The sequence below is a fragment of the Brassica oleracea genome, chromosome C4 (genome assembly GCF_000695525.1).
Source record: "Brassica oleracea var. oleracea cultivar TO1000 chromosome C4, BOL, whole genome shotgun sequence".
Taxonomy (NCBI): Eukaryota; Viridiplantae; Streptophyta; class Magnoliopsida; order Brassicales; family Brassicaceae; genus Brassica; species Brassica oleracea.
In genome coordinates, this window is record NC_027751.1 from 45,139,284 (window position 1) to 45,162,800 (window position 23,517).

The 23,517-nt window shown below is 29.8% G+C and overlaps 1 protein-coding gene across 1 annotated transcript; it reads left to right on the forward strand.

Moving 5' to 3' along the window:
• Window positions 1-20,462: 20,462 nt before the first annotated feature.
• On the forward strand, window positions 20,463-23,455 carry LOC106340044 (uncharacterized protein DDB_G0271670). The gene is made up of 2 exons (XM_013778913.1): window positions 20,463-20,933; window positions 22,267-23,455. The coding sequence occupies exons 1-2, from the start codon at window positions 20,644-20,646 to the stop codon at window positions 22,295-22,297; spliced, it is 321 nt and encodes a 106-aa protein (XP_013634367.1). The 5' UTR covers window positions 20,463-20,643; the 3' UTR covers window positions 22,298-23,455.
• Window positions 23,456-23,517: the final 62 nt, after the last annotated feature.

Below are 23,517 nucleotides of genomic sequence, written 5' to 3' on the forward strand. Positions count from 1 at the left end.
TGTTTCCATTAAGATTTTGCTTTAATTAGATTTTGGTTTAATTTGTTTTTGTTTTCTTTCTTTTTTGATCAAAATTCTTTTTTTTTTAATTGATGTTTTAAAATTGTTAATTGTTAAAGTACGATTTAGATTTTTTTTTTTAGCAAATACTATATTAAAAGTACTAATTTAAGTTGGCTTTATACTAAGGGGACAACATATGTTTATTTGTTCTATTGTGGCAAATTTTCCTTTAATATATACTATCCTTTTATCCTCTCATCCCCTATATATTAATTGAGAAATATTACAACTTCTTTTTGTAGCCACGTATCATCATTAAGTTGATTCTTTAAATCTCTAGAAAAATAAGTTGGTCCATCTAATTATATAATAATTTTTTTATTAAACTAACTATAAATTATTTATTAATGTTCTTTATTATTTCCTTAAATAAAAGTTACAGAATTGCTTAATATGGCTAAAGTATATATGACAACTAATGATTTTGAATAATAAAGATTTAATAACAATTATTGTATCTTTTATCATATTTGTTTAATTTTAAACTATTACAATAAATTAAACAACCACATTAACCATATAATAAAATTTTAGATTTTTTGTATATTTTATATTTTGAATTTTTAAAAACGATAATAAATAATTAAAACTGTTAAAAGTCTCATATTCAAATTTTGTGATCCATGGTTTAAAGTTTTTGTTATGACAAAATACAAATGATTACAAAATCATATAAGTAAAAAATCTAATTTAGTTAATTATTAAAATGTGTTAAAAATAATTATTAAGATTAAAAGATATATATATATATATATATATATATCATTTTAAATTAAACTATACACCATTTAAAATACATAAATATTCAAATTTTGAAATTTACTTTGAACAATGTTTTGACAAAAGCTTTGAACGAATATTGACAACTTAATTTTAAAAAAAATTATAGTTACTAAAACTATGAATCTCACAACAAAAATTTTGTTATCAGTAATTTAATTTTTTTGCTATAAAAGATACAAATGATCAAAAAGACCATACGAATAGAAAACATCATTTAAATACATTAATATTAAAAATGTACTATGTATGTTAATATCATTTAAATTTAATTACATATCCTATGAAATAGAAAAAAAAATATTGTTTGGATTAATAAATTGATTTATATGTTCGCACCAATTAATTATTTATGTAATAGTTACTGACTTTTTTATTATTCAGCATATATCTATAATTTCATAAAAACATATAATACATAAAATAATTTATATTTATAATGTTCATCCCGCACAAAACGCATGTATTAACCTATAAAAAGTAGGTTTTAATGTTTTTTTCTTGAAAAAGAGATGTTTTATATTTTAGGCAAAAGATCTTCTTTGAGTTTGACTTTTTTTATTTACGTTTTATTTAAATTAGCTACTAATTAACTGAGACCTATAAAAAGTAGGAAAATTTGTCAAAATAGACAAAAAAATACGCTCTTAGTCCCCTTAGTATAAAACTAACCTAAATTAGTCTCTTTAATATAATATTTGCTAAAAACTCAAATCTAACCCTTACTTTATCAATTAAAATTTTAAAAAACCACTTTTAAATATCAATTAAAAACAAAACACGAATTTTGACTAAAAGAAAGAATACAAAAAAATAAATTAAATCAAAATCCATTAAAACAAAATATAAATATAAACAAAAAAAGGAAAAAAAAACCCAAATACTTTAATATATGAATTCTGTTTTGTTTTTTTTTGTTGAGATAATTATCTAATTTTTGTTTCATTTTTTAATTTTCTACAACTTGATTTAATATATCTTAACCAAAACAAATAAATGAAAATCTATCTAAATTATAATTTTAAATATATACATATATATATTCTTAAGTATAATTAAAATAAATAGAATTGTTTTTTTTTTTTGAAAATCCTTTTTTGAAAATAAATCAAAAGAAATAAATGAAAATCGATTTTTATTTTGAAAGGAAAATCGTTAAAACACGTTTTAGAAAAGTAAAAATATTTCGAACTTGCCATATTTTTGAAAATATGATTATTCTTATCCGTAGAAATAGAATTTAGCTTTTACACTGTTTAGTGAACATACAGTTAATCCATAAACAGATTTTACCATATGTATCATTTTGAGTTGTGTCTAGATTTCGTATTCCTAGAATTTTAGAATTGCTCATACAAATAGAATAAATGTAGCTACCCTTATATTGCGTAGACAACGCATTCCTCATATTTAGAATTCTATTTAAAAGTAGAATATTGGTTCTAGAAAAAATAGAATAACTTGTTTAACGTGGAACTCAATTTTTACCATGTCATTTTTCGTAGAAGATGAATTTTTTTCCCATAGAACATAATTAAATTTTTTAATTTAATAAGTTTTACAATCCAAAAATACCAGTTTGTGTATATGGGTATTTCATCAATTGTTAAAATTTTCTATTATTTTTCTATTCCTAAAACTATTTATTTCATTAAGTTTGAAAAATAAAAAAGGTAATTATATTAAAAGGGACAAAAAAAAGAATTTATATTAATGGGACAATGAGGTTGTTTTTTCATTTTACTTTGGCAATTTTCCCTAAAATGTATAGTATTCCTTTCAAATGGGTTTAAATAAAAGTGAGTCTGAATAAATAAATAATAACGTGAGTTCAAATACATAACACCCAATTAAATGAAACGTATTTTTTCTACATTTTTATGGGATCAACTAAAAACATTTGTGGGATAATAACATCTTAAAGAAAAATAACTTGGTAGGGTCACAACATTTTTGATTAAAGAAAAGAAAACTTAAATTTCTAAAAAAAAAAAAGAAAGTATACTAAAACAAAAACCACCAAATTTCACGCGGGTCTCCGAGACTAGGACATGAGGACGTATCCTATGGGCAAATCCAAAACGATGAAAAAAGTCTAATAATTATAATTTTTTATCATTAATAATGTTAGGAAAAAATTTGCCAACTAACCCATTTTAGAGTCAAAATTAAGAGAGTAGCTTTGATTTTGATGTTATTAAACTGATAACATTTTATACATGTTTTGTCTGGTTATGTCCTTACAATTTTTAAGTTACCGGTGACAGAGTGATCAAATTATGACATCGACGAAAACACATATGGCTAGAAGAAATTAAGGTTGAAGATGGCGAATCAATAAATATGTAAAGCTCAATTTTTTTTTTGTTTGGCTTTTGTTACAATCATCAGATTTGATGTGTAACTTTCAAAAAGATAAAATGCAAACATAATTTACAAAGAAAGATGACAAACGATGGAGCAATGCCGACAACATTGTTTTCTATGTACAAAACAATAGAAAAGAACACCAATAAAATTACATATTAAATAGCTTATTCTATTTAGAAATGAATTAAAACATAATATATAGTATAGTAGAGTTTAGTGAAATTAACCTGGCCCTCAACCTCACCCACCCTATAAATATTAAATCTTAAACCTCATTCACTAAACCTTAACCCTAAAATATAAATCCAAAACCTAATTATCAAAACATTATCAAATAATATAGTAGTAGAAGATATAAAAAACACATTTAAAAAACCATCATATCGAATGGAACATGATAAAATAATATAATAGTAGAAGAAATTGTGTACATAAGTGAAATGGAATATCAAATGAAACAAAACAAGGCCTGGGCATTCGGGTCCTCGGATCGGGTTTGGATTGGGTCGTTGCGGGTCCAGGTCCTTCGAGTTTAAGAGTTTATATAGGACCCGACATGGTAATTTGAAATTCTCGGTTCGGGTCTTCTCGGGTCCGGATCGGGTCGGATCTTAGATAATTGGACCCAATATAGTAATTAGAGTTTGTCGATTTGGATTCGGTTCGGTTACGGATCGGGTTCGGTTCGGATCATGTCGGGTCCAACCCAAACAAATACCTAAAAACACAGAAAATATCTGAAAATAGTTAAATACCTAAAAAATATGAGAAATTTTATCTAAAATCTGATCCAAGGACATGAAAAATATCTGAAATTTTATCTGATTATCCCAATTATATTTTAAAAAATCTAAATTTTTATCCGAAACCCAAAACCATACCCAAAAACTAAAATTTGAAACTTAAAAAAATACTCATAATACCAAAAATAAACTAAAACATCCATATATACCTAATATATAGTAGAATTTTTGGGTACCCCACTCGGATCTCGGGTTCGGGTCGGGTCCAAGACCCGCGGGTCCATCACAACAAGACCCAATAGGGTAAAAGGACCGGGTCAGTTTCGGACCGGACCGGGATTTTTCGGATCGGTTTCGTGTCGGGTCTCCGGGTCCGGGTATAATGCTAATATAAATTTTCTCATCCCTAAATTAACCTTTGAGCAATCAAATAAAATAAAATTTAAAATTAGTTTAGATATTAAAAATGTATTAGGAATAAAAAGAAATTAAAATTATAAAAAATAAATAAATAACAAAGGCGCCAAAAGCCCCACGTGTAGTATATATATTCATCATAGAAGAAGAGTTTGTTAAAATCACAAGAAAAAACTATAGAGAAATCATGTACTAATGAAGAACAAGTTCTTACAAATTTTTTATTTTTTGACAAGAAAATCACAGGTACATGTTTTAGGAAAGTAAAAAAAGTTTCAACATATTTTTAGAATATTTTGTAACTCAATTTTTGGAAATATTATTTTTATCCGTAGAATACATCTTTTACACTGTGTAGAGAAACAATAACTAATATGTAAGCAGATTCTACTATATGTACACTTTTGAGTTGTGTCCAGATTTCGTATTCGTAAAACTTTTGAATTTCTTATAAAAGTAGAAACTGTATTCGGAATAACTTCGCATTCATCATATTAGAATTATATTTTAAAGCAGTTTATGATTCTAAGGAAAGTAGAATAGTTTGTTTAATATGGAATTAAATTTTCACCATGCCATCTTCCGTAGAATATGACATCTTCTTTCCGTAGAATCAGTCACGATTATTTACTAAATAATTTAACATTTAAAAAATATAGAATACATGTTCTAACTAGGTAGAGCGATTACATATGGTCAAAATATAAATTACAACCCGATTAAAACGTAGCATACACGTAACAACTAGATGTATTGTATTTTATAATTAACATTTTCGAAAAATCAAACGTAGTAAAAAACCTACAAACAATACATATGTATTGTAATTTACAAATAACAAAGAAGTACGAGTACAATAGAGGTTGGTGTATTTTATATTTAGATAGATCGTAGAGCAAACTTTAAAATATATACAACAACTTCTTTAAAACATAGAAGGAAAGTTAAAATACACATTATATCCATGTAAAATGGTTATATTATAGAAAACCTAGATTAAAATATATAAATTTTAATTTAATTTTTGTATAGTTAAACAGGTTAAAAATTCACAGATTTTATAGATTTTTTATACTATTCTGAGTTGTATATAATTTTTGATAATTAATTTTATTAATATAAGGGAAATTATCTCCAATATTGATAGAAAAAAATACAAAGGTATACATGGAGAAATTTATTTTCAATATGGCCTATTTTTCCAATTTCTCCTAAAATATTTATCGAGAAATTTTGTAAAAAGGACAAAAAATCTCACATTGTCTCCCAATAGTCTATTTTAGTCAAATTTACTCATTTTTCTTGTAAAACCCTTACTCAATTATAAATAATTGTAAATAAATGTATATTGTTAGAAAAATAGAAAAATAGACATTATAAATGTAATCTACTTTTAAAATAAATGTTTATTTTAAAATTTTGAATGATTTTTTCTACGAATTTAGAATTCATTCTACTTCAAAACTAGAGTAGAAAATTTTTTCCGATTTTTAAACTATTTACCATATGTATAACATACATTCTACCACTTACTCATTGATCTACTTCTTGCCAGTTGACACTTTATATCGTTCTTTTAGTTTTGTAAGGGAATAGAGAAAATTCCATAAAAATACCTTAACTAAATTTTATTAAACTTTTTACTATCCAAACTTTTTCGGTACCTAGTTTAATATCCCAACTAATTATTTTGTTTTTTTTAATACACAAACTTTTGAAACTCTATTTTTTTAATACGCAAACTTTGTTTATTTTAAATTAAAATACTAATAAGTTTCAAACGAAATTTAAAAAACCTCTAAAATCTAAGAAAATATTAAAATATTCTAAATGTTTTTTAAAATTTAGGAAGGAAGGTAAATTAGTGACAAAATTTTAAAATTTAATTTTGAAGGAAAATAAATAATTTTTTTTTCTATTTCAGAAAACAAACTAAATTCAATATTTAAAAATTAAAAATTTTATTACAAGATTTAAGGTTATACACAATTTAGTTACTTTTATTTCTCAAAAAGAAAATAAAATTAGAATTTTCAGAGATTTTTTTGGTAAATTTTATAGATTTTTTAAATTTACTTTCAAATATATATAAGTATTTTTAATTAAAATGAACAAATTTTGGGTATTAAAATGGGCATAGTTTTAAAAGATTGTATATTAAAATGAGAAAAATAATTAGTTGGGGTATTAAACTGTATAACGAAAAAATTTGGATATTAAAAAACTTAACGAAATTTAGTTGGGGTATTTTTATGAATTTTTTTCTTTTTGTAAACTATTATATCGTTTCTTTATTATTCTACCGATTCTATTCATGAATATGCATTTTACCATTTCTTACTTTTTACTAATTTTTATAAAAATTTATCTAGTAAAAAGGGTCCAGATCTATATATATTTTTCTTAGATTCAATTTTTTTAACTCTTCTATACTCATGAAAACAAAAGTTATTTTATAAAAGGTGAATTGGTTAAATAACCAAAACAAAACTGAAATTAAGAAATTAACCATGGCCTAGAGAGATTTAAGAAGAAAAAGAAAGAAAGCGCAAAGAGAATTTCGTTAGTTTTTTAATTTTATTTGTTTGTAGGGCCAAATTTCTCTTTTATAAATCCACAACATGAATTTGGTCTTTTTATTTTTTTCAGTTCAGGGTGTTATTTAGGAAAATTGGGTTGTATGACCAAGAAAAAAAACATAATGCGGTACATAGCCATATGCCCTAGATTTTTTATATACACATTCAATTTTATGTAATAATACATTTATACCCGTGAAGCTAACCAGTGCAACTTGCTGGAAAAAAAATTCTTAATTATTTATTGTTAAGTTACGCGTGACTTAATTATATTCACATTATTTCTTTTAACTTTATTTGGTACATTTTAAGGAAGTTAAAGGTCTCTCTATCAACGGTTTGCTCCACCCCATCGAACCCCCACCGCCGGCGACGTCGTCCATGTATACGTTTATTAGCCATCTCGAAATGTGTTGTGAAGGGGATATCGTCTCTGCTTCTTAAATCGCTTGAGACAAGAGGTCGTTACACTACAATCGGCGAGACGGAGCAATCCGAGCTTCTTTTACTTCACATCGGCGATTCGTATGAGGACTGTTGAAATATTGTAAGTTCTCGGTTATGTGCCTTCGATTCTATTCTTCTGATGCTCTTTTCTCCTATTTGAGATATAGTCAGCGCAACTCAAAACATAGTTCTTAAATCTAATCCATCGATGCCGCTGCATATCAGATCTGATAGGACTAGTAGAAAAAAATGATTTAGGGTTGAACTTGTCATGGTTGGTCGGACTCATCTGTTTACTACGAATTGTTCAGATAATTATGTTTGAAATGTGAATTCAAACTTTAGGAATTAGATCTATATTGGATTTCTATGCAGCTTGAAATGAAATAGCTTGGATACTCTATGTTATGTTAAATAGAATGCTTTGTTAAATATAATAGTTTACACTACTTAATATTATAATTATACTCAGTTGTACTATTTTTCTGGAATGAATTAGCAATCCGTATGAAGATTTCCATTTCATTTCCTGTTGCTGTTTATTCTGTTTTATGCATATAAATACTAGACTACATAAAATATAACTAGTAATTGACGACTATGCTGACTTTTCATATTATTTGCATATCTCATCTACTGACTTCACATGTTATTTAACTATCTCAGGTTTTTCATGGATGAGTTGGGTCTTCCAAGTAGACTGTTTGCAACAGGCTTTGAACCAGTTGGAAATAAAAGAGTTAACAACTATTTCAACTTCCGATGGATGGAGGTGATCAAGACTGCATTAGAGGATGAGCATTTGGTGATGTTGAATGCATCCCAGTTTGGAAAGTACTGCAGATGGGGGCCCACAACTTCTCAGTCATGTTTGTATATTACATTCTTGGTAACTCAGAAGGACTTCGAATTATGGTGCCTTGTGTAGAATGGAACAAAATTTTGTGCTATTTTCTATGTTTTGCTATTTGGGTTGGGATTTATATTTCTGTCGTGGGTTTAGTGATCAGTGGTTTTGTGTTTAGTATGGAGGGTTTTGGTTCACTCTGGCAAAGCAGTAGATAATTCAATGTCAGCATATAAAAATTACAGAATTTGAACAATCTCTTCCATCTTATTTTACCTTTTCTTATTATGTGCATATTCTACTATTTTGAGTATATATAATAGTACTTATATACCATTCATTTCATAACATATGTTTCTATTTGTTATGTAAATAGACACGGCTTTAACTTTAACAAGGTACCCATTTCTTTAATTTTCTTATTGCTTTCGGTTAAACCATTTGTGCTAAATTAATCTTTTGTATTTAGTGTGTTTCGATATGTGATTCTCATAACACTACAAAACCAACGACGTTACGTACTACGTCATCTACTCTCTCTTAAATTTCTATTTTAAGTGCCCCATGTAGCATGAAACATGAATTGCTACAGGTTTTACTTTGACACCATTCATTTCGCCTGATAGAGTAAAACTATCTTTCATAATTACATCTTAATACGTGCCTTCTTGGTATTATTTCATATGTCAAATATGTTACCAAGTCTTGGCTATTTATTCCATCGCCTATGTCATATTTTCTCACACCTGGTGACCTCGTCTCCCATGACATACATTCACCTACTTCAACAGTTTCTCTATTCTATATGTCTCGTGTAGAATAGAACAAGCTATTGTATTATTTCCATGTTTTTCTATTTGGGTTGGGTTTATATTTATGTTTTGGGTTTAGTGATCAGTGGTTTTGGGTTAAGTATGGAGGGTTTGGTTGACTCTGACAAAGAAGTAAGTAATTCAATGTCAGCATATAAATATTACAAAATTTGAACAATCTCCTCCTTCCTATTTTACCTTTTCTTATCACGAGCGTATTTTATACTATTTTAGGCATATAGAATAGTACCTATACACCACTCAGTTCGTAACATATGTTTACATATTTGTTAAGTAAATGGACACAACTTTAACTTTAACATAGCAACCTTTTTCTCATTTTCTTACTGCCTTTGATTAAACAATTTGTGCTAAATTAACCTTTTCCATTTGATGTGTTTCGATATGTGATTCTCATAACGCCACAAAACCCACGATATCACATACTATGTCACTTGTAACTGGTAACCTGTCAAAGGAAATGACAGAACTGGATGAATTGTGTGTTAAATACATGACATTATATTTTGTCAAAATCAAATATTACTTACCTAATTAACATGCGATATATGGCTACTTAGCCCTGGGACGGATCTGGATATCTAGGAAATTTAGGGTATCCGGATCCGGATCCGGATCCGTCGGATCCATGGATTTAATATCCGGATCCGGATTCGTGGTTTCCGGATATCCGGGTTTCGGATATCCGTCTCGATATTCTATTATCCGCGGATATCCGGATCCGGATCCGTCAATATAATTAAAAATAATTTTTTTAACAAAAAATACTAATTTTTTTAATATAATGCATAAATTAAATATTTATAAATATATTTATATATGTTTATAATATTGTAAAAACTAAAATATAATATTATAAGATTAATTCATGTATAAATATTAATATTAATAAAATTTAAAAATTTAATGTATTTTAAAAATACGGATCCGGATCCGGATATCCGGACCAAAAAATTAAGATATCCGGATCCGGATTCGGTTTGCACGGATCCAAGATTTTACTATCCGGATTCGGATCCGGGCACCCTGGATATCCTATTTTCGGAGCGGATCTCGGATCGAATCCGGATCTCGGATAATAAGTCCCAGGCCTATGGCTACTACGCAAATTAATCCTATTATTACCATTGAGACGGGCCTGACAGAGACGATAACATTGTAAAACTAATAACATGAATCAATTATATAACAATATATGTAACAAGGATTACATGGGATCAGAGTATACCATGTGGGTTAATTTTTTAATTTACCTGTTCACCGCATTTGAGCATTTGACCCACAAAAATATTCCCACATTGGTCAAGAACCTCTTAGCTCTCGACTCTCGACTCTCGACTCTCAACCAGTAAATTTTTAACGGAAGATTCCTGAAGTAGATTTTTTTAGTGCACCCTTCGGTTCTGGTAATTTAAGGACCCGACCTCCTTACCATTTTTCCCTATAAACACTCTTGTTCAATCATTTAAACTTATTTATTTTCGCGACGTGTGTAATCAAACCAATCATAAAAGCTACACCTTTCTAGGGGTTCGTTTACGCTTTTCTGTTAATCATGTTAACAAAATAATTAAACGCATAATCTTATATTTTATGGTTCGGTTTTGATATATAGTACCACCTTTGTTTAATTCTTAAAAAATAATAAAGTTTAGTGATCATTATGTAGATCCAAAATGGAATCTACGATCCATGATGACTGGTGAGCTTTGTCTCACTAATAATCCATGATGAATATAGAGCATTGTCTCACTAAGAAGAACAAAAGAAAGAATTTTATCTTTAAAAGACTGAATTAAATTGTTATTTTTGCGTGTTGTGCCCAATATTGAACCTCAATATTAAATAACTTGATGCACAATTTAGCCTTTGTTTGGATATGAAAAAAGGAACGGCCGTTAATAACGCGCATACTGGTAAAGTATGTCGAAAACTCTCCATTATCTTAAGACTGTTTGGCTTAATGTTCATTTCTCTCTCAAAAAAAAAATTAGCATATGTATTGCTACTTCGAGTATACCTCGTGACCTTGTAAAATGGTTATTGTTGTTTTTGAAAAGAAGTTTATTATTTATTAGTATCATATAAGTATGGACATGGTTAACAAAAAGGAAATTATGCACATGATCTGTATAATGTAATGGTAATGGTCAAACCAAAATTAAGTTACTGACAAAACATATTAAAATAAATTAATTGAAAATTTTGATATATTTGACCAGTCAAATGAACATTAAGCCAAACAGTCTTAAGATAATGGAGAGTTGTAGACATACTTTACCTAAATGTGCATTATTAACGCCATCTGTCTTTTTTTCGTATCCAAAAAAAAGATAAATGCAAAATTATATATGAAATGTATATTTATTCGAATTTCTCAGTATAATACGAAAACCAATTTTTGACTAACCAAATATTAGTCAAATGTTAAATACATATGAGCCAGCTTCCTAGGAGTATAAGAAGATGTCAATCGATGACACAAACGAGATCATGTTAATTAGATAAAAATTATACTGCTTGTGGTAATCAAACGCAGGGCAAGCACTTCCTTAGCCTCCTACGTTGACCACTAGGACAAAGCACATGTCGATATTAATCATAAGTGGTAAAGTATTAGACTGATTTTGTGCAGTAGTATTATTAGATAATTGAAGTGTTACCAATATATATAGCGATTTTGGTTGCTAAAAACTCTTTATAAAGGAGGAATGGTAGAAGCTCTGCCTTCTCTCTAAGATTAAGAGAGAGAGTCTTCGTGGTGGTTTCTCACGACAGTACTGACTCTGGCACACGGTGGTCTCTTCGACGCGGTGTGGCCAGCTCTGACTCCGGCGTTGCACCTTTCTCACAGTGGATGGCTGGCTTTTTGACTCCGGCGTTGTACCTGGCTTTAAGGTGAACGGCCGGCTTTAAGATCCGCGTCGTCTGATCCTTCGCAGTCGACGGATGTTTTATTTGGAAGCGTTCTCTGACTTTGATCTCGGCGGATGAGATCTCGTGACGATTCCGATGGAAGCTCTCCGGCGTTGAGTTTGTGATGATGAGGATGTAAGAGAACGGGAAGGATGAGATCTCGGAGATGGCTTGCTGAAGCTCTCCGGTGAAAGAGTGGGTGACGAAGTTGGGCGCGGTGGTTTATCTCCGGCGTGATTCGGCGAAAATCTCGGCCTTCGGATCACGGAGTGTGATCGTATGACGCGTGTTGCGGCGGAGTGTGATCGTATGACGAGTGTTGCGTGCTTTCGGTGGGTTCAATAAGTGGCGTCCATGCGAGTTGACCAGACGCGTGTGTCGCGTGATAATGGATTCAACGCATGGATGAACACGGGTGTGGGTTTGAGCTTTTAGGCCCAGGTTTTATGTTTTCCCTTTGTTTCGGGCTTTGGTGTGTGTTTTTTTATTGTAGTTTGGTTTTTGGGCTTTTGGCCCTTTATTAAATAAAATTAGATGGCAAAAAAAATATATATATATATATATATATATATATATAGCGATTTTGGTAATTTTAATTTCAAAATGTTCAATGTGAAGAAGTAATGAAAGTAGTCATGACATATGGTACGGCATCTGGCCAATGTATTAACTTTGACAAATCTTCCTTACTCTTTGGTAAGAGGATTAATGCAACTACTAGGCAAGAGATTAAAAATGTACTTGGCATACATAATGATGGTGGGATGGGAAAGTACTTGGGAATCCCAGAGGATATTAGTGGCTCTAAATGCAAACTCTTTGCATTTCTAAAGGATAACCTGATGCATAGAGTAAATGGATGGACAGATAGATGGCTCTCAAAAGGCGGAAAGGAGGTAATGATCAAATCCATTTTGCTTGCTCTTCCAACATACATTATGTCGACGTTTCTGCTCCCATTGGAGATTTGCGAAAACCTCGCTAGTGGCATTGCACAATTTTGGTGGACTTCGAATCCACCAAAAAGAGGAATACACTGGGCGAAATGGAAAAAGGTTTGTCTACCAAAAGAAGAGGGCGGGATTGGCTTCCGTTTAATCCAGGAGTTTAATCTAGCACTATTGGCAAAGCAATTATGGAGATTAATGCAGTACCCTGATTCACTGGTTGCCCGAGTCTTGAGGGGCAGATACTATAGGATGACCTCGCCATTAGGAGAAATCTCTGCAAGTAGTCCGTCATATGTGTGGACAAGCATTTACGCCGCAAGGAAGCTTTTGCTTCTGAGGATCAGATAGAAGATTCATTCTGGTTATGAAGTCAAGGTGTGGGAGGATCCGTGGATTCCAACGATACCTGCTAGACCAGCTACACCTGTAGCACCTGTGATGCACCCGAATATGAGAGTTAGTGACCTCATTAACCAGGAATTGAAGGAATGGGACGTAGGGCTACTAGAGGAGAAATAATGGAACTAAGTATCACTAAACTTTAAGCCTTTTCTTGGAAGTTGAAAGCGCCAAGGAAGATGTGCCATCTTATATGGCAATTGATAACGGGTCAGGTGGCAGTAATGAGGAATCTAGTAAGGCGGAATATGAGGTGCGATAATTATTGCCCAAGGTGTGGAGAATTAGAGGAATCTGTAACACATGCAATATTTGAATGCCCTCCAGCACTCCAATTATGGTCCTTATCAGCAACTCCTACAAACCCAGGTATATTTCCAGTGGCAAGCGTCTACACAAACATGGACTATCTATTCTGGAGGAAGAATGAAATCTTAGAACCAGACCAAGACAAGGATCCTTATCCCTGGATAATATGGTATATTCGGAAGGCTCGTAATGATAAACTTTTCAGGGGAATAGACAGAGAGCCCTTGGAATTAGTTCGATACGCAGAAAGTGAATGTCAAGTCTGGTTTAATGCGAATGAGATGATACCACCAGTAGTACATGCCAGCAATAATGAGGAAAGTCAGGTCTTAAGCTTGGGTAATATTTGCTTGTTAGATGGATCTTGGACAGCTTCTGATCGCTTTAGTGGATGTGGATGAGTCTGGATGGATAGCGGGGAGAACACACAACTTATGGGAACACGGAATTTCACTCGATGTGAATCAGCATTGCATTCGGAGGTAGAAGAACTGCGATGGGCGATGGAGAATATGCTCCAACACTCGCCATGCCAGAGCTTTGGAACAGACTGCAAGGAGCTGATTGCAATGATAAAGGAACCCCAAGAGTGGCCAAGCTTTGCGACAGAATTAGAGAATATATTGACGCTGCAGATTTGCTTCCCGGATTTCAAAATCATCCATGTGCCACGAGTGCGCAACCAGTTTTCTGATTTTTTGGCTAAGACTGCTAGGACCTTTCGTAGGGAGTTACTTTTCATTGGTTGTTCTATTCCGGTCTGTTTACCCAGACCACCTCAAGCTTGAGTAATAGAATGGCCGTTCGACGTCAAAGAAAAAAAAAAAAATTCAAAATGTTCAAAATTTTATACATCAATTTATTTTCCATTTCAACTTTAGTTGATCTATATAAATTTATTCTAATTAGTTTTTATCTTTAATTAATTTAATTTTTGTTATTCCTAGAACAAAAACAAACTGTATAAATTTTAAACTGAAATAAAATCTGATCTAATCATATTTTATATATTGTTAAATTAATTATGAAAATATATTTTATTTATTTATAGATATATTTACCAAATCCAAAATGACTAATTTCAAAAAAATAATTAAATTTAATTATGAAAAATAAAGACATTTTAAATTATTTTAAATTAATCTTATAATGTTTTCTCTGTTTTCACAATTCAGTATATATTTTAGACTATAAGATCTTCTTGGTCTGCATTTATATCACTAAGGCTTCGAATGGGAAAAGTGGATCTAGTGTTGCGGATCAAGCGGAACAAGAATGGGTCAAGCGGATCTAGCAGTACAAGAGTGGATCAAGCGGATCTAGCGGTCCAAAATATATGTATGAATGGTGAAAGTGGATAAAAAGTGGTTCAAAATACTGTATAGATTTAAAATAATTTATATTACTTTTTAATTTTATAAATCAAAGTATTTATTTTAAAAAAATATTATAACTTTAATTCAAATATAATACAAAATTATTTTAAACACACACACATATATATATATATATATATATTGGGATGTAAAATGAAATTTATATCTAACTTTGGATGAATATGTTTTTGATAAAGTAGTATAATAATTTAAGCTTTAATATTAACTAATAAATTAATTTTAAAATATTAGAAAATATAAAAATAACACATTGTTAAGAAACTAAAGTATGATGTCCAATATATATATAGCCAATATAATTAGAATGGACGTTCGGATACCTATTTGGACTTGGTTCTATTCAGATTTTAAGTTAGCGGGTTAGAGGTTTAAATTTCATTCGAATATTTATAATAAAGTATTTTGAATATGTCAAATTGAAATAAATTCATAATTAAACTTGAATTGAAAAACCAAAAAATAGTCGGTTTGGTACACATAAATTTAGAATTAAAAATAAAAGCATAAAATTAGAATATGAATAATTTTATAGATTATATAAGTTCTTATTTTGTCTAAGACTGAGTTTTTGTAGACATTTATATGGTTGTAACTATTTTAAAGTTAAAATTAGCATTTTTACATATTGTTTAAATTAAAATATAATTTATTTTAAGAATAAAGATAAAAGAGAAGAACTGCCAAAAACACTCAGAATTTGGAGTGTGTGTACTGTAGTGGGTGGTTCTTATTTTTGTTCAGAAGTTTGAACCACTTGCAGTCCATTATTAAAAAAAAAGTGAATCAACGTAAATATCACACATAAATGTTGAATGGCAAACCAAAGTGCAGTTGGCACACTCATGCGTATCCTCCGTCATCAACGTAAATATTACATAAATGTTGAATGGCAAACCAAAGTGCAGTTGGCACACTCATGCGTATCCTCCGTCATTTTTACCGCCTCCCATCCGAACACTTAAGTCTAATAAATCCTTGCTTATTCCGCTCAATCCATTTGATAAATCGGCGGAGAAATTTTGTGTTATATATGGTAATCCTTCTAATATCAAAATTGGATATCCGAAACTTAGCATTTGTGATGCAACATTTAATCCACTTTTTCATTTGGAATCTTAAATTCATAGATCTATCCGAACTACAAGAAAAACGAGGTTATGATTCTTTCCTGTGATAAGGCTATAAAATCTAACGAGAGGATAAATCTTCACTAAAACACACTAGCCTAAAAATTGATAATTATTCTGTTCCTCATTTATCTCTACAGATATTATACAATGTAAAATATTTTAGTAATTTTAAAATCAAACGTTATATTTCAACAAACTGTTTGCTAAGACATTCTTATTAGCAATTGAAAATTGATGCATAATAAATTAATACACGAATAATAGTCTCTCGATAATATTAATATCTTGTTATAATTAAGATTATTCTAATGTTTACTATCCAAAACAGCCCTAAACCAGCCTGGATATAATACAAAATGAAAAATAGGGACAATGTAACGTGGGTTCCTTTTTTCGTAAATCCAGGCTGGTTTCGAGACATAAGTGAAAAACATGTAGAATATTATTAGACCAAACCTGTCTACTCTTCCACTCCTTTAAAAATCATGATCATACGAAAACACCTATCCCTCCATCCCTCTTTGCCCCTCTTCTCCAACCCCCACACAATAGTATACCTTCTTTATTTCAAGAAAAAAAAATTCCAACATTTTGAAAATAATAATCTTACATTGAATGAAAAAGAAAATTTAGTTTCAACACTTTGAAAATAATAACTTTACACTTGTAGACAATTATTTGAGGATTTTTTTTTTTTAATAACTTTGGTATGATCCAAAAAGATTTCTAGGTCCAAGGACTAATCACAAAGAGGCCCATAAAAATCCGGGTTTTCTTGCCACTTAAGGCGTTTATTGGTGGCCAAGGGGAATCGAACTCAGGGCGGAAGCTTCAGCTGGAACTCATTTACCATTAGGTCAAGACCACCTGGTTGAGGATAATCCTTACTATCGTTTAAATTGGTTAGTAAATTAATTCCGGAAGCTATATATTTCAAATGTTACTGTTTACTAAAAGGCAAGCATGATTAACATGGCAAGCCGAGTAGCCAAGCTCTATTCCGAGTTCTCTAGTAGCCTTCTGATCATCTCTAAATTTAAGTCCCTATATATTAATTGAGGATGATTTAAAAAATTATAACCTTAAGTTTGTACTAATTAAAAAGAGACTCTGCTTAGAAGTCGCTTAATTAGGATTACAATTTAGCTTACGTGGTAGCTTAAGAATCAATTGAAATAAATGTTGGTACAAATCCAATTACTAGAGAACATTATATTAACCCAAAATATAAAAAGCATGTATTCTTTCTTTAAATAAAAGCTACGAAATTACCTAATATGATTAACATATATATAACAATTAATTACTATGAATAATAAAGATTTGATAACAATTGTTGCATTTTCTTCATTTCTGTTTAATTTTATATTATTAAAAAAAAAATTAAACAATCACATTAACCATATTATAAAAAGTTATATTTTTTATTATATGTTATATTTTGAATTTTTTTAAATGATTTTAAATTACAAAAATGAGGAAACCTTATATGTTATATTTAAAAAATATTAAAACGACTTTAAATTACAAAAATGAGGAAACCTTATATATTAGATTTTTCTTATATGTTAGATTTTTTCTTATATATTATATTTTAAATTTTTTAAAACGACTTTAAATTATAAAAATGTAAGCATACGACTAAAATCATTAAAACGACATGTATCAATTTGATGGTTGATCTGAAACCTTTCAAAACCATATAGAAGATAAATGTCAAAATAATTCAATTGTAGAAACAATACTGTTCACATTTTTCAAGAATGTGTTCGGTAGAAAAATAAGGTTTTTGTGTCATAATTTGTTTAATGTTTAATCCGATCAATCCATGATATTAATTATAGTTTAGTTCCATAATTTTTAATAAAAATTGATCTGGTCTATCGAAAAGAAATTATATAATAACAACAAAAAACATTGTATATATATAAATAATATGATCAAATATAAAAAAAAAATTATTGATAATATACACAAATACATTCACTCTGCGCAAGACGCCTGTCTCGTCCTAGATCATTTGTATAACACTTGTTCATTTCGAGGAAATTTAGCTCTGCTGTTAACCAGTTTTTTAATTATTATGTATCTCCCTCCCTNGTGATCCGTATAAATAAAATATTTTATTTTAATCAATAAATTATTTTAATATATAAAATATGCGTACAATACACACTGATATGAAATCAATACCGATGCTCCATGTTGAGATCTCTCTCATGTGACGTGCTTAAATGAAGATTATAATTGTGCTATACGTATAGATATATGTAACTATGTATGTATTAATATATGTATTAATATATGTATTATGCATATAAACGTACGACATTGGTTCCGCCAACACTAATGGCAGATCTCAAGAAGACGATTTCGACAATGTGTAGATCTTGTGATGGTAAGAATAAGACCTCGAGTTCTAGAAGCTCCACCCAATCGAAATTTGCCACGTTTGCTATGTAACAACTCGCTTTGCAAGCATATGTTATCTAATTAATACAACTTTCATTAATCAAAGCATAACTAAATCGTCAACGCTAAGTAAAAGGCCCTCATCCCCAAACCTTGTGGATTCTGTATAACTGATACCAATTAAAATAATTAAGGATTACAATAATAACATGCAAATTAACTGTAGTGTGATTTTAATAATATCAAAATATATAAATACATTTGTATATATATATATATATATTATTTTATTATTATTAATAATTTTAACTGATGTGGTGTAGTTTGGATCTTCAGAAATTGTTATATATAAAAAGAAAAAGAAAATACAAAAATAATCATAACAAATATTCATAATTTTTCCAAGCAAGGCTATGAACTCCCAAAAGCTCCATCAACTATTCCTCAGGTCACTTATATAAAAGTGTCTACATTTTCTGCTAGCAAGAAAAAAAAGATTTTTACTGTTTTAAATTTGGTGCTGTTCTTTTTCTTTCAAACAGATTTGGTCCTGTCCAGAAAAGGCAGAAACCATCCAATACTTGATACAAATATACAATTGCCTTAACCTTTAAGAGAAAACCTACTTGACAAATATACGCAAGAGTTGTATCGTTGTTTTTCACTTTTCTCGTTCTTTTAAAAACAAAAAAAAAACTGTTTCTTCTGTGAGATTTACAGTTTTTTTTAAACAGTACAGTAAAAACTATATAAATTAATAATGTTTGGACTATGATATTTTATTGATTTATAGAGTTATTAATTTGCAAAAAGTTTTTTTTCTGGATTTTTTATTTTGGAATAACTTTTTTTATAAATAAACAAAATAATTGATTTAACTGAATATACATTAGTTAAATTTTTGAAATTTGACTTTTAGGTTATTTTTATTGTATTTTTTGGTGTATATAAATTATGTTTTATAAAATTTAAATGTGGTTTAGATATAACTTTACTAAATATTAGCAAAAGATATTGAAGTGTTAAGAAAATATAAAAATTATTCTATTGCGAAATAAAAATAATAATACAATTGTTTTTTGTACTTGTATAAAATTTATATATTCAAAAATTATTAATTTGTGATTTTAATGAAACTATATATTTATATAGGATTTTCTAAAATATTATTATTTTATCGATTTGTGTCATATTTGAACTGATCAAATTTGTGACAAAAAAATTTATTAATTTATAATATTTATTAATTTCTTGAATATTAATTTATAAAGTTTATAATGTAGAATAAACCAGAATATCGTAACAGTAGAATTGCTTTTCTACATAAATTCCTATGTAGTCTAGTTTTTCTTTAAATAATTATTATTTATTATTTATGACCTTTGCGTATGGTGATTTGATAGCATTGCCAGAAACAAGTGAAAATAGTTAACTGAGTATCAGCTTAAAGCAAAATTTATGATTAGAAATATTGAGCGGCGGGGTATCAGCTAATATTGAGCGGCGGGGTAAACATAAAAATCGTGAAGATCTTTATTTTCTATATAGATTATGTAATTTTGAGTTTCTTAGTCCATCAACTTATTGGAAGTTTGGAACTACTTAAAAAATATGTATATACAAATTTTATAAGAAAAAAGTATTACATTAAGTTTAGATAAATAAAAAGTTTAGCATAAGAAGTATAGAAAAATAAAAAACAAGTGGATGTTAAATAGTGTTCCTAACTCTACGCCACAAGAAAAATAGTTCCCAAGTCGATGGAAAAAATAATCATTGGTTTAAAATAATTTTCATTTTTCCCATTAATTTGTATGCCATTTGTTATCTCCATTGATTTATTACAAGTATAAGAAGCATCATATATAAGCAAAGTGACACTATCACTCTCTCTACTTCTCTCTTTCTCTCTCTCTCATCTCTCTGAATCACTCTCTTTTTGAGTTGAATCTCCACAAACTTATAATCAAATACACAAGAAACACACACAAAAATTCGACCAATTCATCTGAATCTGAGTCCAAAACTCCCAGCAGAAGCACACAATATTCATGGAGGAGAAGTGGAAGCTGTCGAAGAAAGAGACAACATCTTCTTCTTCCTCTAAGTCAAAGTTCTCAAGAAGCTTCTCAACAAGTGCTTCATCTGCTAAATCTCCACTATTCGCAAGGAGTTCCTCTACTAAATGCTCTGTTCCTTTATCCTCATCTTCCTCATCTTCAATCTCTAGAAGCTTCTCAAGAAAAGAGAGAAAATCGTCTTCCTCTCCACCTTCTTCTATCACTCGAAAATACAGCAGCTTGGCTAAAGAACAAAAGGCAAGGTTTTACATCATGAGAAGGTGTGTGGCTATGCTTGTTTGTTGGCATAAACATGGAGATTCTTAATTAGATCTTCCTTTCTTTGTTACTTGTAATTAGATCAGTATGATTATTCCATACAAGTTCATTGTAAGAAGAAATTTTGTTTTTAAAAATTAGGGTTTCAATGCTCATTGTTCCGTTACATAACATTTTCCTTAATTACCTAGCTTTCATATGCTACACATACACAATCATAGACATGTGTATATGTATCATCAATGCAAGTATTTCTATTCAGATCGGGATTAGTTAATGTTTTTTGATAACTAAGAAAATATTAGTTTCAACTAAAAAAAACTAAGAAAATATTAAAACTACAATATCTGGAGTATTAATTAACTGGTCATTGATGTATCGAGAAGTACAGTGTTTTTGTTAGGATTTGCAATAAATAGTTAATTTCATTGTCTCTGGAAAAAAAAATTGAAATGATATAACACACAATCTTTCATTTTATATAATATATTTATCTGTTGGTTACTTTAATTGGTTCAAGATACATATTCATCTGATCAAAGATCTGAAGCTTTTTTCTTTGAATCTATTATTATGAAACGATAATGGAGTCCACTTAATGTCAATGTGATGATGATAAAACTTTATCAATATAATGCTATGATGCTGTAGATCTTGCAAACACCAATAATGTCTGGAACTCTACTGATATTTTGTTTTTTCTTAGCTTTATTAAATATTAATTTATTCCTTTTTGCATTTTATGGCAGTATTTGGTGGCAGTATTTTCTGTTTGCTTTCTGGGTTTTTGTCTCTTTGATTGAAGAAAGATTCCCTCTTGGCAAATGGAAAATATTTAGTACCAACATATTTTCACATTTTATTTTATAAAAACTTAGGATGAAATTGCTATATTGTGTATAAACAGTTAGTTACTTTGAAAATTACTAGCCGGCATTATTGAAATGAGATAAAAATCTATCTTTTCACTTTATTAGAGGAAAAAGTTGTGATTATTATATAGAGAATTGTCAATGACTCCATCTTTTGTCATTTATCATAAATATTTTTTTTTGGGTAAAATGTTAAATAACGTAAATATGTTTTGTTTAAACAGATAATGAAAAACGATCACGAGCGTTGCAGATTTTTTTTATTGATTTTTTCGTTGATTACCAAAATTATGTATTTTGCGCCAAAACTATTTTTTACAAGAAAGGAAAAATAATATTAAAAACTCAGAATTCAAAAACATCAGTAAACAGGAAATGTAAAAAGGAAATCAAGAAACACATATTGCACAATTTAAGGAAAAGGCATTCCAAGAAACTGAAAGTGCTGATGTGGAATTGGCAGGGGCGTTGGATTTGTCAGAGTCAACATTTAGGAAAATCTGAGGGTGGAGGGAGCTTCTGATTTGGAACATGGTCAGACCCCAACTCAAATGAATCTCAATGTGAATACATGAGCCATACACCTGACCCCATCAAACAACGATTAAAAACACATATAATTTGAAATTTACGTTAACCACTAAAATTAGGAAAATTTGTTAAAATAAAACAGATTCATGTTGAGTTTGTCCCAATAAGACTTTAGTCATTAGAAATTAGAGGATTAGAGCTTAGATTAATAATACAATTTTAATCCTAGGAAAATCGAATTACTAGGTCAACTAAAAAGAAAATATTATTTTCTTTACATTTTGTACAATTTAAATACCATTTATTACATATGCTGATATGCGAGAAAGCGTTGATGGAACGAAGACAAAGCTACCAAGCTTCTATATATGTCTGGTTTAAGGAGCACTTAGAAGCCAACGAGTCAGACTACAAGAACCTCTAATATATCACATCGCTTGCGAAGTGTGAATAATGCTGTAGCCAGAACTTTGAATCTTGATTCTTGAGTCACAGACTCACAAGGAAGCAGTTCTCCTGATGATAAGATTGCTTTGGTCAGGTCACGTCCACCATTACCGTCTCGTCCTGTGAGATCAGCTGGGTTTCGAGAAGCCAAGAGAGTGTAAGAGAGCGCCAGTGAAGATGGCGAGTATGAAACCAACTTTGTTGGATCAAGGAACCGAGACATGGGATGAAGAGAGTGGAAACACACGGTCTGGAAGACTGGAACAAGCTTGGAAGATGAAGAGCAAGTTTGATGACTACACCTAAGAACAAAGGTGGGCAGTGTCATAGAAGAAAAAGCAGTAGACGTCAAGGTGGTGTCAAGTTTCCAAAAGGAAGGCGGGTTAAGTTAGGGAAAATATCTTTTTTTGTGTAATTAAGGATTAAGAACATGATGAAAACTAGTCTCATAAGTAGATAATAGCAAGGAAAGAAACAGAACTATAAACCCTTAACAACCAGGCCATAAATGCGTCTCCAAAGAAAGTACTTCTTCAATGTTGTATAATAATAAGAGGGGACTAAAACAAGTCCACGTTCATATGTTTTCAAAACAGATTCAGCTTCTTTCTGACGTGAAGCAATGGTAGAGTTTGCCATGAAAACATTGTTTTAAGCTTATTTCTAGCTTCTTAATCATTAATCAATACTTTGACCCCCCAAAAAAGAACTTCAAGCAAAGAACCATGACAACAAT

Excerpts from the sequence above, each read along its gene's own strand:
- LOC106340044 (XM_013778913.1), top strand. The coding sequence starts at position 20,644 with ATGGAGGAGAAGTGGAAGCTGTCGAAGAAAGAGACAACATCTTCTTCT. Across the intron at positions 20,934-22,266 it reads AGGTTTTACATCATGAGAAG|GGGCGTTGGATTTGTCAGAG; the intron begins GTGTGTGGCTAT and ends TGGAATTGGCAG.